At 33.3% G+C, this 13,812-nt stretch overlaps 3 protein-coding genes and 2 long non-coding RNA genes across 5 annotated transcripts; all 5 read right to left on the reverse strand.

The window, feature by feature from the left end:
* Positions 1 to 1,395: 1,395 nt before the first annotated feature.
* LOC124437845 lies at positions 1,396 to 2,077 on the reverse strand. The gene is made up of 3 exons (XR_006945869.1): positions 1,991 to 2,077; positions 1,703 to 1,803; positions 1,396 to 1,500 (listed from the first exon to the last, which is right to left on the reverse strand). It is a non-coding gene; the product is annotated as an uncharacterized LOC124437845 (long non-coding RNA).
* A 169-nt stretch (positions 2,078 to 2,246) lies between these two features.
* LOC124437843 lies at positions 2,247 to 2,863 on the reverse strand. Its single transcript, XR_006945868.1, has 2 exons — positions 2,830 to 2,863; positions 2,247 to 2,457 (listed from the first exon to the last, which is right to left on the reverse strand). It is a non-coding gene; the product is annotated as an uncharacterized LOC124437843 (long non-coding RNA).
* A 536-nt stretch (positions 2,864 to 3,399) lies between these two features.
* Positions 3,400 to 4,203, reverse strand: LOC124437855. Its single transcript, XM_046987786.1, has 2 exons — positions 3,745 to 4,203; positions 3,400 to 3,447 (listed from the first exon to the last, which is right to left on the reverse strand). The coding sequence occupies exons 1-2, from the start codon at positions 4,048 to 4,050 to the stop codon at positions 3,400 to 3,402; spliced, it is 354 nt and encodes a 117-aa protein (XP_046843742.1). The 5' UTR covers positions 4,051 to 4,203.
* Positions 4,204 to 4,499: 296 nt separating this feature from the next.
* On the reverse strand, positions 4,500 to 6,151 carry LOC124437841 (la-related protein 7-like). The gene is made up of 7 exons (XM_046987775.1): positions 6,132 to 6,151; positions 5,967 to 6,045; positions 5,695 to 5,795; positions 5,498 to 5,575; positions 5,235 to 5,311; positions 4,978 to 5,061; positions 4,500 to 4,780 (listed from the first exon to the last, which is right to left on the reverse strand). Exons 3-6 carry the CDS (start codon positions 5,758 to 5,760, stop codon positions 5,043 to 5,045), a joined length of 240 nt encoding a protein of 79 aa, XP_046843731.1. The 5' UTR covers positions 5,761 to 5,795; positions 5,967 to 6,045; positions 6,132 to 6,151; the 3' UTR covers positions 4,500 to 4,780; positions 4,978 to 5,042.
* A 1,942-nt stretch (positions 6,152 to 8,093) lies between these two features.
* On the reverse strand, positions 8,094 to 12,659 carry LOC124437856 (microspherule protein 1-like). Its single transcript, XM_046987787.1, has 11 exons — positions 12,574 to 12,659; positions 11,592 to 11,735; positions 11,421 to 11,529; positions 11,191 to 11,329; positions 11,072 to 11,125; positions 10,999 to 11,002; positions 10,686 to 10,893; positions 10,487 to 10,573; positions 9,644 to 9,772; positions 9,362 to 9,438; positions 8,094 to 8,139 (listed from the first exon to the last, which is right to left on the reverse strand). Exons 1-11 carry the CDS (start codon positions 12,657 to 12,659, stop codon positions 8,094 to 8,096), a joined length of 1,083 nt encoding a protein of 360 aa, XP_046843743.1.
* Positions 12,660 to 13,812: the final 1,153 nt, after the last annotated feature.

The raw sequence follows: 13,812 nt of genomic DNA on the forward strand, positions 1-13,812 counted from the left end.
AAAATTAATTGTTTCAAGCATTGAAATATCGTCACAACATCCTATCTAAAAAATTATTTTTGTGCATGGGCATACTGAGTCAAATTATTATTTCATATTATAACCATCACCTTCGCCAAAACTTCGACAACTTTCAAAATTACTGCTCTCAAACTTGAAGACTTTCTTCTTTAAATATTTCAGAAGCTGCTATCAGCGTGTGGGTTCTCAAGTAGTTGTTGACATATAGTGCAATGTTTTTCCCTGTAAATTTCGTTGATATTTTATCTATTGAGTTCAGGATAAGGAAACGAGAAAGAAACCCACCCATTTTGTGGAGAAGCTTTTCATCCTTGTCAAACTCAAAATGATATTTTAAAAGGTTACAATTTACAAGTATATACAAAAATACGCTTAAAATATATGGGTAGGTACTCACGCAGAATGAAGGACCATAGAATAAAAAAAGTTCAACCTTTTTGCTCATAAATATATAAGGTAAACAGTAAGCACAAATTCTACTTTTCTTCTTCTTTTCTACACATTGCCATTTTGAACGTTTTCAGAAACGTGGTGGTGAATTGAGTTTGGTGATATTGTATGACGTCACATGGACGTACAACTCCATAACGTGAAAAATATTAAGGGCCTGGTCATTCATCAAATAAGAATTTTGCAGTATGATCAAATTGAACAAGAACAGAAGATGCAACAAGAGTCTAAATCTATTCTTGTTTCTTTAAGTGGATCGGGAATCCAACCTAATAACCATACAATCCCTACTGCAGGTCCCAGGCATACCCTTTTTGTTGTTCTTTAGAGATTCTCTAAAGATGAGGCTCAGCAGCGTAAAGCCGGAGGAAAACCCTCAGAAATCCAACAAGCTACGAAAGCCAGTCGGTGGATGCACAATTATGTTTATTTATTATACTGCCTTTATCTTTACAAGGTTGTTGACAGAGGTGTCCTGTTGGCAATATGCACCCTTCATCTTTGGAAAAAGAAACTGGCTCCATTTTACGTCATTTGTAGGACGTACGCCATTTTGACCCCTGCGCTATTTTTCCTAAGCGCATTCTTAGCTAACTAACCCTGCTGATCAGTGGCATTTAATAACCGATTGGAATGTCTACTACCTACGAACTATTCTGCACAAAAATAATTCGACAAAGTTTCACTTCGAAGTATTAAAAACACCAGCAGTCACCAAGCACAGTAAAAGACTTTGAAACGCCTTGCCTTTTGCCAAGTTTCGGCCAGCAAAAAATGCCGTCGGCACGGTTATGGAGAATTGCACAAAAACAGACGAAAAGATACAAAAACAATGCGTAAATACATCAAACAAGGCTTTTGTCATTGAATTTATCAACATTTGAAGTGTTTTAAAACAATAAATCAAAATTTCACTAACCTTCCTTTCACTTTCGAGTCTTGAGGGCATCTACCGTTGTGTAAAGTGATTGACGTTTATTAAGATCATTTGGTGGTCCGATCGATTTCATTGGTTGATTTCAATGAGCTCTACAAATGTTATTGGATAAATTTTGAGCTCTTACATCTCTGATTGGCTAAATTTCTACAATATGTTAAATATTAAAACTTATCCCAAATAAGTGAAAGGTAAATTAGGTAAGACACTTTTGATAACGTCTCTCTTTGAAATAAAATAACATTCAAAAAAGTGTTTCTGCTAAAATATAATCATCCCAAGTTGAGAACATACAATTTTTTAATGGCTGAAATAACTTGCTTCGATGTAACACGCCAAAATCAGCCATACGCAATGATAACACGCCAAGGCAAGGGCGATGATCGAACATCAAACTGAAGATATAAGAAATTCACGTTAGTTGGCAGAAAGAACGCCAGCAAATGAGAATAAATCCCCAGAAGAAAATATTTTGATACGCTAAAATGAAGACGTTTTCTTAATCTATGATGAACTTTGGAATCAGTGTCACGACCTTCAAAGACATCTTAATACAAACTTCTTCATTCACAGAAAACTTACCAATGTCCAGGACAGTTCATTGACTTAAGAGCATAAACTTCCTTTTCTATTTCAAACTTGAATAAATTCTCAGAATAATGTTGCCAATGACCTGATCATCCACAGTTGTGCTGTAGATATTTGGTGTAACAACTTCTTCAAACACACGCTTCCAATGTCGATTTCAAATATATTTAATTTGATCTTAAAACGCTGAAGCAGTGCTGTACACTTGATTTCAGTGTTGCAAACTTTCGATCACAAAACACGAAAGATATCAAGGGTGACAAAAATATACCACCAAGCTTTATTGAAAAAGAGTAGTGTACCAACTAAACTTGACACAAAAACAACAAAAATAACACTTGAAATATTGAGCATGCACATAATTGGACATTTTAATGTTACTTTTTAATGCCTACTAACTAGTTATTAAAATGGATATGTTCTTTCTTTCTTGCATTATGTTCATCAACTTTCTTGGTAATCTAAATGTTCCAATGCAAATATTTAGCAGTTTATCGTATTGTGACAAACTAACAGCGGTCATATGCAAACATTGAGGTTAATAAAAGAGGATTTTAAAATGTACAGAGAAAAACAAGACATAAAGAAAATGATCATAATGCAGTTTACCACGGATGTATTTATGGAGAAAGGGGAGGTGCTAAAACAACTGCCAGACTACACATTTAACATGTGAATGACATAACGACAACCAAGAGGGAGCCACAGAAATCTAATTAAAACTATAAGAACCAAAAGACATCTAATAAAACTGGAGCACCCCTGCTCTGTATGATTTTGTTGCTCTATTAATAAAAAATTTGAAATTATTACTGCTGAGAGAACAAACAAACCTTTTGCCTTCCTCTGGTATTTTTTTTCCTTTTTTCATAAATTGGAATCGCTCTATATTTAATCTCTCCCTATTCTTTGTCTTCGTATTCTAATGACTTGCACGTTGTAAAAGAGGATTTCGAGCGTTTAAGAACAATACAAAATGATGGCGAAGCAACTATGCATTGACAAAAAATCCGACAAATCCCGAATTCAAATGTAGCTTTAATCATATTATCTTACTTATTATGGTTGGGTAACAATCCAATATATATTTTATTTGGCGAAGTTTAAAGTGCATAAAAATGTTTTACTTTCTCGTGCGTTACGTAAACGAATTGATGACGTATCAGTTTGACGCTAATAGCGCTATTACTAAGAAAAACTAACCAAAGTTTCAATTTTTATATCTTTAACACAACCATCGCTTTTCGAGAATGTTTCTGTAACTTTCTCGTACATTTCTTTGTCGGAAACCGTATATAAAACTCACTTGTCAATTCTATTTAAAGAAAACGGTTAAGATTATGTTGTAAGAACCATAAAAATGGAATGAATTAAAGCAGCCAACTTAGCTGCTTATCCTTTTGTTATTTCATTTCAAGATAAGCTACAGTGGTAATTGTTGAAAATATGTCCTTAAAGAATGCACAAACAATTAATAAGTTGATAAAGCTGTTTAGTGCTGTTTACCTTGGGCCGGTTGCAGGAACCTTGGATAACGTTATCCATTGGATAGCAATTTTTTTACACTTTTATGAAACCTTTTAAAAAGCAAAAAGTATAAGATTCGAACTGAACAATCATTGAAGTAAAATATTTTTTCAAAATTTAACTCATAAACAATTTTCTTACAAGTTAAAAAATTTTTGCTATCAAATGAATAACGCTATCCAGGCTTTGTGCAACCGGCCCCAGAAGAACAAAATACTTACCAGTACCTCTTTTGAGTCAACATTTTCATTTGATTTAAATCTTAGAAAAACGCCATTATGCCGCTCAAGTTTTTCAGGAAGTTTTTTCTCATCGTTATCATCATTTTTTATTTTACAATTCACTTTATCCTTTATTTTTCGCTGTGGAACTTCTGCAGTTGAACACTCTAAATTCTTTTCCTCAAACTCGATCTTCAGTTTTTGTTTAGCATCTTTCATCGCTTGTTTTTGTAATTGCCTATATTTATTCTTTAACTTTAACAATTCCATCCTAAGAATACAGAGAAAAAGAGGAAAATTTTTCATGAACGGGCAAAATTATATCAAATACTCGTAAGGAAATGTACGAAACAATTCCGTATTCGACAAATACCGATCTTCAATTCAATTTCAACATATATCTCGGACATTAGATTTAGGATTAATAAAACGTGAAATTATAAGCGATATGTTAATGAGTCGAACTTACTTTGATATGACTCGAAGTTTTGGTTTTTCCAATTCAATTTTACTTTTTTTGTCCGCTTTCGTTTTTTCATTTTCGTCTCAACGTGTTTTTCCTCAATCTGCACGTCATTTTTAAATTCTTGTTCATGAATATTGTCTCCTTTGTCGATCTGTTTGTTTTTCTTATTTGCAGTAGCCTCGTGCCCGTTGTCTTCAGACATCGTTTACGTTTCTTTGTTTTTTGTTCATCAGAATCTTCATTGCTTCCACTTATTTTCCTCCCATTTTCACTTTCCTTTTTCACCGTCTTTTTAAAAATTTCCAGTGCATTGCCTTTTTCGATTTTAGTTTTTGTTGGTTCAAGTTCTTTCAAAATGATTACTTCTTCTACATCGTCGTTCTTTAAGTGTTTGAATTTCAGTTTCTTTCGCATTTTCTACTCTTTATCAGAGTCATTTGAGGTACATTTTCGTTTCTTTTTCTTCTCAGCGTTTTCAATGCTAAATTTATCAATTTCCTCATCTTCTACAGTTAACATGTCTGGTCCTTCCTAGAATGAACTCTGATCAATAGAACTGTCAGCAAACATCTAAACACCATGTGACTTTATTGAATTCAGAAGGCAAGCAACTCTATCTATGTCTGAGAATGTTATGATGAAGGTAAGTTATCTAAGCATGTTTTAAGGCAGGGGAATTTTCAGGAAGGGAGTGTGTGATGATTTTAAAACACTCTAGGTCCACCTCTAACAAATTTTATCATAAATTATACAATTTGAGAAACAGCCTTCAGTGCAGCATCAGCTTCTTTCATTCTCAAACTCAACAAAAGCAAAACCTTTTATTTTTTGTTCAACTTGTGCGAGGCAAACTGAAAAATGAAAACATATAACATATTAAGAGAAAAATATTCACAAACACTATTCATTAGAGTGAAAAACTGCTTATGAAATATAAAATGCACTATCTTCAAACCCTAAGATAACAGAATATAAAACAAAATTAGTAGGGGTACAATACCAAACAATGAACAGGTTTCCATACCTAACGTAAACCACATTGCCACAAGATGAAAACAATGATTTTAACCACTTATGTTCAGCATTAGATGGTAATCCTTCCTAAGCATATCATATAAGGTTAATTACCAACACACCACACACATGAGATGGTAGCTCATTTCCGTTAACATATTGCACAAATGTGTTAAACATTCTACCAAACAATCCCCTTATCTTTCAAGATTCAAAATACGTATATTTACACAACACATTAACTAACTTCTTGAAGACAATTAAGAAACTTACAACATAAATTGTTTGTAAATGAACATTTTTTGGTTCAGGCAGTGGCTTCGATAGTTTCAACCATTTCTTATCAATCACCTGAAAAATGGATTCAGAAGTTTTTAACATGATAATGCTGCATAGAATAGCAACTCTTTTATTGTGCCTTTCATATGACACAAACTATGGTAATTTGTTGATTGATAAAAATTATTGACCTCAATAGACGAACATCGTTTCATTGCTTTTACAACAAGAGAAATGTACCCACACAATTGTTTCATTCTATTGAAATTTGCAATCGTCCCAATTTCAATACCTAAAATAAAATTTTCAAAGTAAAATGCTTGACAGCATCAAACATACATACACAGCTACATATAATGCGCATAATGTGTATGAACAATGTGCACAGAGAATTTAAACTTTTCAAACAAACAGATGTTTAAAGATGAAAAAAAGGCAGCAACTACTCTCTTTCACCACTTACTTCCATTCTCGCTTTCTGTTATTTTTTGTCTTAAAAATCTATCCTTCTGAAGATTGGGATCGCTAAAATAAAACTCAATCTGAAAATAGAGATAAAACACAAATGGATCATAAATCAATGGGAACAGTAAATAAACCTTTTCTGCTTTATAGGATCAGCTATGACCTTCTTTTCGCGATGTCTCTGCTTTTCTCCGTCGGTATATCGTTGCCTTTTGACTCAAAATTGTCTGTTTTATCACTTTTCGCATTATTCCTTCCATTGAAATATTACTAAAATCAAAGCAAGTAAATTTGCTTAATAACAAATCAAAATTGTTGAAATATAGTACATGTAAATGAATATCAAATTATCCGCCATGACAGTTTTCTCGACTCAGTTCCCCATGTGCGTGTTTGACGCGCGTGACGCGTAGCGTCTTCAAAACGTTACGTACGTATAGATTGTCAAACGTCAAAATATTATTCAGGGTTGCCAACAAGTGCATATTTGAGTTTTTGTATTATCGTAAATTATTGGCACTGTGCTAACTGATGGGATCCCGTTATGATTGGCGTTCTGGTAGGAAATCATGCCTTCTTCCGTTTGCAAAACGAATTCGATCAGGAATCGAAGTCTACAATTGGAGTGGAATTTGCGACCAGAAGTTTGGAAATCGGTGGCGAAGTTATTAAAGCTCAGGTAAATGACTTTATGCTTCTGTTGAACGAGGAACGAGTTGAACTAGGATTAAATGCTCTTGGTTAAGATGCAATTTTTAAACAATAAAATCCATTTAAGCACTTTAAAATATTAATGAACGAACGACCATGTAAAACTCACTTGATATCATTATTTTCATTATGTGTCTCTACTAATGAAAATAAATTCAAACAATGATTTTGTTGAGTCATTTTATATGTGCAATGAATTCCGACAATACTCTTCTACTTCCTGTGTTAAGTTGTCTTTCTACTTAATTGATAGCATCTTTAATTATGTAAAATTTCTTTTGAAGGTTTGGGATACTGCGGTCAAGGGTGAGCATTACAAGTGCTTATTACAGGGGAGCAGTTGGTGCTGCTATTCTAGTTTATGACTTAAAACAAGACTAATTAAGTCAAAAGAACACATCATTAGGTTTGGAAACATAGACAGATTTGGTTGTTTCAGCCATTTGTATGCCAATGTTAGTTTATTCATTATCAACAATTAAATGCAAGAAAGTTGTAATGTATTTTAAAACCATTACACTTCAGTTTATCCTGTATTCTGATTAGCAAAATGAATCCTGTTTTTTCATGTTATTGCAAATGCTTGGTAAAACTTCGGTAGGGGCTATCTACTTCCTAACCATACTTGTTAAATCATGCAAAGGAACTATTTCATAATGTTAAACAAAGGTTTTAATTCCTCAGCCAAAAACAGGATATTCAATTATAAAGGTGATCAATTCACTGTTAACATGACAACTGAAGATTTACTATTCATAACAATAATCAAATATTGTAATTTATATCAAAGCGATTAAAATACACATCTACTTTTCTTGCATCAAGAATATCATTATCTTGGTCATCTAAAGAACAATATGAATAAATGGTCACATTGGTTTGATCTGAAAATAATCACCTTCTTTGTCATAACTACATGAGAAAATTCACAGGTAAATAATTGAGAAAATATTCAAGATGATTGATAGCCAGCAAGTGTACTTATGGCCGAGTAAAAGACAACTGTGAATATATTTTAAAACAATAGTTAGTACTTCATGTAGTCATATTTCCAGTCTTGAGTTTCAATATTTCTTTTACAGACAATGGGAAAACAGGCAAAATATTAGATAACAGCCAGGTTTATAATTTGGTACCTGATGCAAGCGTTATAGCATAGGAAACAGCTTTTATGTATGACAGCAAAGCTAATCATGTTTATATTGACATAACCTTCTGTCTATTGAAAATATTTGATAATAATAAAACATGTTATTGAATGGACGAACCCTTAAATACTAAAAAGAATCTCTTCATTTTGGTGGATAACACTGGCCTGGTTGTGCTTCATATGCATAAACAACAAACCTGACATTGACGACCACCAAATGGTGTTGAGCAACACTGACCCTGTACATTTGTCATTGATATAAAATTACCAGCAGCTTGTCTTAAAACTTGTTGGACTTCTGATAACTTCTCTGTAATTATTCAACATATAGAAAATGGTAGAAGACTTGTAGTATTGTACTATATATGTGTATAAACATATTTTTCGTAATATCACCAATTTTAGATTCTTAGTTTGACTTCTTGTGTAAATTTTATTAATAATCATTAAGTGGACAATGTTTACAACGTTCAATACCTTGATTCACTACTTGGCTCCAGTTAAAGCAAATTTAGCTGGAATCCTGAGATTAACAAGAGAAGCATATTTCAATAAAGTAAATTTCGTTTGCACGTTTAGCAGTTTCAAACAAGTTAGGCCGTCCATTTTTGTTTAGTCAACATGAAGAAGAATTCTTAGCAAGAGAACAAACAGACCGAATAACATTGAAGTCAAACACAAGAAAGATCATCACTTTCGTGACGAAAGATCATCACTTTCGTGACGAAAGATCATTACTTTCGTGACGAAAGATCATCACTTTCGTGACGAAAGATCATCACTTTCGTGACGAAAGATCATCACTTTCGTGACGAAAGATCATCACTTTCGTGACGAAAGATCATCACTTTCGTGACGAAAAATCATCACTTTCGTGACGAAAGATCATCACTTTCGTGACGAAAGATCATCACTTTCGTGACGAAAGATCATCACTTTCGTGACGAAAGATCATCACTTTCGTGACGAAAGATCGTCACTTTCGTGACGAAAGATCGTCACTTTCGTGACGAAAGATCGTCACTTTCGTGACGAAAGATCATCACTTTCGTGACGAAAGATCATCACTTTCGTGACGAAAGATCATCACTTTCGTGACGAAAGATCATCACTTTCGTGACGAAAGATCATCACTTTCGTGACGAAAGATCATCACTTTCGTTACTTTCGTGACGAAGAATCATTACTTTCGTGACGAAGAATCATTACTTTCGTGACGAAGAATCATTACTTTCGTGACGAAGAATCATTACTTTCGTGACGAAGAATCATTACTTTCGTGACGAAGAATCATTACTTTCGTGACGAAGAATCATTACTTTCGTGACGAAGAATCATTACTTTCGTGACGAAGAATCATTACTTTCGTGACGAAGAATCATTACTTTCGTAACGAAGAATCATTACTTTCGTAACGAAGAATCATTACTTTTGTGACGAAGAAATGACTTTAGTCAAAGATGACTACGGCTAAGGTTGTCGAAACGTCAGTCAACATCAACACCAACAGTCCTTCTCAGGACTCTACTAACCTGGACAATCTACACCCACAAACGTGTAACAATATTCCCGTGTTCAAACCATTTACTTCATATACCAATAAAGTCACCTGTAACATACACTAACAAAGTCATTAGACAGTAACACACACTAGCAAAATCATCTGTAACATAAAGTAACAAAGTCATTAGACAGTAACACACACTAGCAAAATCATCTGTAACATAAAGTAACAAAGACATAAATAACATACACACTTACGGTACAACATCTTCTAACGACAGTACGACATTATCAAACAATATGAAATCTACCTCAAATGTCGAATTGTGATGAAGCTTCGCCTTGATGTCTGTTAAAACAGGTTTACCATCAATGAAAATAGGACGTCTACCTTCGTTCATAATATAATATTCTCCATCTGTTTTCAAACGAATCACGGCCTGTCGTTAAAGAAATGTGTCAAGATTTGCTCAAGTCATACAACATATATATTGAAATAAAATTATAGCAGAGTGGGGACTGGGAAGAATGTGACATATAAATTGTTTGGATATAGAGTAAGAACTGATAACAAATATGGTTAAATTTACCATAATTGGAGATTTCAAAGACAAAACAATTTAAAACATCGGTACATTTTCTGTTGCAATATTGCAACGTTAAAACATCATAATATTTAAAAATATTCCTATTTTGTGAATAGTTTATCTTCAATTTGCGCTAATCGTAGGTATAAATGACAAAAAAAAACACCAAGAATATTCAAGCCTTTATCCTCTCTTTGAGTATTTGATCATCAAATTAAGTTAAGATTCAACCAGCTCATCATACGTAGGTAGATTGATACCAATGATTTAATAATTTAAAATGTACAACTGAATATTATAATAACTTCTTTCCTTTTGTCGTAATGAAAATGTGGAAGTTACTGGTCAGTGATATCATGGAAAGTTTTTAATTCTTCAATTTAATACATCATTAAGGTTTTATATCAGTTGACTTTAGGTTCTATATCTTGTAACAGGTTGCTTCAACAATTACCAAAACATATTGAAGTTATTTATACAAGGAACAAAATTATTAAATAAATAAATTAACAAATTTCTTAAGTTCAACACATCCTGGTTTATGCACATTTGCATATAAAAAAATACCTGTTTTCGAGAAACTTTTCCAGCAGGACCCTCCAATGATAAATTCACATCAACATTATGGTCTTTCGTAGATCTGCTAACAATAATCTATAAAAACCAAAGAAATATTGAAGAAAAACAAAAACAAAAGACTTTCTCAAAGTTCTAATGGCTCTCAATCTCTGTGAATCAAATACAAACAGAGAAATGCAAGTTTTACCTCTCTTGAACGCATTAAATATCGTACAAGCCTTCCTCTTAAGACTGCCAAAGTTTGTGAATCAAATTCAGTGGGAGCTGTTCCAGATTCATTTAAAGAGTCAACAATTGCCTGCCATCGTGGTATTTCTTCTTCCAGCTGACGAGTTTCTCGTTTAGCCCGACGATCAGAAATATTTAATTCATGTTCCAAAACTTCATCAGTCATTCTAAACAATATCATTACCTTTTGAACTTTATTAGGTTAAAGTTAAAAGTGATTCAACTTCTGAATTTAACAAACCAGTTTTATGCAAACATTACAGCAAACTTACTCTTCTATAATGAACACAACATGTATAAAACTAGATACTTTGGGTAGCCATGATACAACTTACGATAACTCACTTCCTTGTTCTTCAAAATCAGAGAAAGTTGCCGTGGCACTGCCCAATGCCAGTACTTTAAAAAAAATCATTAACTTCATCAGTGTCTTATGTTTAATTACCGAGGCATTTTTAGCTAACCTGTCTGATCATCAAGAAGTTGGTAATGTTTCATTTGAAGCCAATGTTGCATGACGGATTTTGCTGTTCTATACTGATGAAATGTTGCTGTATTGTCCTCAAGCAATTTTTGAAAATACTGCACATTAGCAGTAGTTGTCTATAAATAAATAAGAGTCTGATCAATGATAATGTTGTCAAGAAACATTTAGTTGATAGATATGTTTTCTTGATGAAGAACTTCTACATACAGCAGATGTCTTAGCTAATAAATCTTCTTCTTCTTTGCTCCATAATGTATTACTTTGAATTTGTTGAACAATATCACATGGCAACTGTTTCATGCCATAAGATGCCAACCTTTGAACAAAAAGTTTGATTAAAAAAAATTCCTTGCTAATGAAACAACGCTGTGAAACAACCTTAATGCAACTGGATCATAAAGCAAAGCAAACCAACGATCTTCAACCTCATTTAGTGTAAATCGACAGGAAAATTTACAGCCAACATGAACAGCATTCAAATCATTTGTCTGCAAATAAACAGATGTTGGTTGTTCTTTTAGACTAGAGGTAGCACAAAATAATTTTTCATATGGTAAGCAAGTGATTAAGAAAGTAAAATCGGCGTGTTGGTTATGGCTAATGGCGATAAAAGACAGTATAAACAGCGTGTTGGATCCAGCAAGAATTTTTTATGAAGATGCTTGGCTTAATGATCAGCTCAGCGGTTAGAAAGCAACAGTTGGTCATGGTAAATACGGATAAAAGGGCATCCACCGTGATGTACGGAAGCAAAGAATCCAAGTATTATTTTATCCATCATCAAAATATAAATCGCTAAAAATTCTGGTTCGTTCGGCTCAGTCAATGGCTATCAAATCATATAATGTGAAACCAAAGAACAGCCTGCATGGGTTGCTGCATAACTGCAACGTCAAATTAAATGTATTGCAAAACCAATCAAATTCATTCATATTCATTACACTAGTTTAAATTCATAAAAAAAATTTTAATTTTCAATCCGTGCCACGCCTTAACAGCTTTTTCTACTAATCTTCCAAGTTTACTTTTTGTAAAGCATTGATATTTTGTTGTGGGATATTTTGTTGTAGATGGACAACCTTTTGCATTAGACAGAATATTTCACAATAAAAAAACCGTGTGTGAAAAACTATACTTTTAACATTGTAGTTGTTCATTCCTTTTTATGCAAGAGAATTTCCCCGAATATGAAATCTTTGTGACTATCTATAAACATCTTCACACTTTTCTCAAAATCACATTCAGTTTCAGTTCCAAAATTTATATTTTTCTCGTTATTATAAATCATCATGTAACTTGCGCTATTCATAACAGCTTAGCTTTCCGTTAATAAATGAGTACTAATGAACAAAGTACTTACAACATGTGGCTTTGAGCTTCGTAAGCATTATTCTTCGTTTGTGGCTGTGGCACAACTACAACGAGAATTTCTTCTTTAATGTACATGTTATTACTCTATAAATCTATTTATTGAGGCTTAAAACATCGCGATGATTCTACTACCCTGAAACAATTGAATGAAAATTGATGAGAGACTTGCGGCTTCTTGCGAGATGCGGCCCCTTTATCCTTGCTTTCCTTGAATAAAGGGAACAAAATCGAGTTGTTGTTGATTATATCTGCTAAATACGATTGAAGAAAAACATCGAGCCAAGAATTATCTAAAGATATAGAAACATGACATAAACTTACAAAGGAAGCAAAACGAGAGATGTCGAACGTCAATATATCTCACATTCAAAATTTACCTTTCATGGTTTTCAGCCAAAGCTGCTTGTCGCTCTTTCTTGTCTTCGTCTCATCAGGCAAACATTAATAATAATTTTGAAAACAGCAATTCTTGGTTTTTATGTGTGTCTTAAGGGGATAACAAACAAAGAAATGCATCCACCATGTCGCCTGATAGCAAAGGGAATCCAATGATATTATTTTGTAAGGACGCCATTAATACTTCCCATAAATGAACAAATTCACAGTTTAGTTTGAAAACGGATCGCTTTCTTCTATGCCAATTGCATGTTAAAAGTTCATTGCCAATGGTTGGGGGAAGTCATTATCTCACAGTCCAAATTTACTTTAATTTACATACATATGATGCGAACTGTAGAGACGACGACACTTATCACTTATTATAAAACACATGTACTATAGACAAAGAAACAGCCACCATAGGGGTTGCTGCATAACTGCAACGTCAATTTAAATTTATTGCAAAACCAATCAAATTCATTACAATAGTTTAAATTCATAAAAATGTCATTTTTATGTTAATTACTGTCAAGTATATAAGAGTTTAGTATTTGAGATATTAAAGCAGAAGTATGCAAGGCTTGAAGCCTTGATAGATACGTGAAACACATAGTTAGAATCTGAAATTGCCCAAAACAGATTAAACCAAAGAAAAAGTAATTCCATCAGAAAGATCTGCCAAAGATAAGGGAAACGAGACGAAAGAAAATGAAACGTGCATCGAACCTAATGATAAAGAACCAAAATAACGCGCGCACGTGGCTGATGTCGTGAAAGAAATGAGAGAACGGTCCATGGCCAAGATCATGACAAAGTCCTGCTACTCTGATGCATTTGGTGTATTTGGTGA

The sequence above is a fragment of the Xenia sp. Carnegie-2017 genome, unplaced genomic scaffold (assembly GCF_021976095.1).
Source record: "Xenia sp. Carnegie-2017 unplaced genomic scaffold, XeniaSp_v1 HiC_scaffold_17, whole genome shotgun sequence".
Classification (NCBI taxonomy): Eukaryota; Metazoa; Cnidaria; class Anthozoa; order Malacalcyonacea; family Xeniidae; genus Xenia; species Xenia sp. Carnegie-2017.

What these genes read in the sequence shown, in the direction of transcription:
- LOC124437855 (XM_046987786.1), bottom strand. Translation starts at nt 4,050, where the DNA reads ATGAAAAATTTTCCTCTTTTTCTCTGTATTCTTAGGATGGAATTGTTA. An exon ending in TTGACTCAAAAGAGGTACTG is followed by an intron (nt 3,448 to 3,744) that starts GTAAGTATTTTG and finishes GCATTCTTTAAG; the next exon opens with GACATATTTTCAACAATTAC.
- LOC124437841 (XM_046987775.1), bottom strand. Translation starts at nt 5,760, where the DNA reads ATGAAACAATTGTGTGGGTACATTTCTCTTGTTGTAAAAGCAATGAAA. An exon ending in AACGATGTTCGTCTATTGAG is followed by an intron (nt 5,576 to 5,694) that starts GTCAATAATTTT and finishes TCCATTTTTCAG; the next exon opens with GTGATTGATAAGAAATGGTT. An exon ending in ATTTACAAACAATTTATGTT is followed by an intron (nt 5,312 to 5,497) that starts GTAAGTTTCTTA and finishes TGATATGCTTAG; the next exon opens with GAAGGATTACCATCTAATGC.
- LOC124437856 (XM_046987787.1), bottom strand. Translation starts at nt 12,659, where the DNA reads ATGTACATTAAAGAAGAAATTCTCGTTGTAGTTGTGCCACAGCCACAA. An exon ending in ACTTCTTGATGATCAGACAG is followed by an intron (nt 11,126 to 11,190) that starts GTTAGCTAAAAA and finishes TTTTTTTTAAAG; the next exon opens with TACTGGCATTGGGCAGTGCC. An exon ending in GAAAAGTTTCTCGAAAACAG is followed by an intron (nt 9,773 to 10,486) that starts GTATTTTTTTAT and finishes CTTTAACGACAG; the next exon opens with GCCGTGATTCGTTTGAAAAC.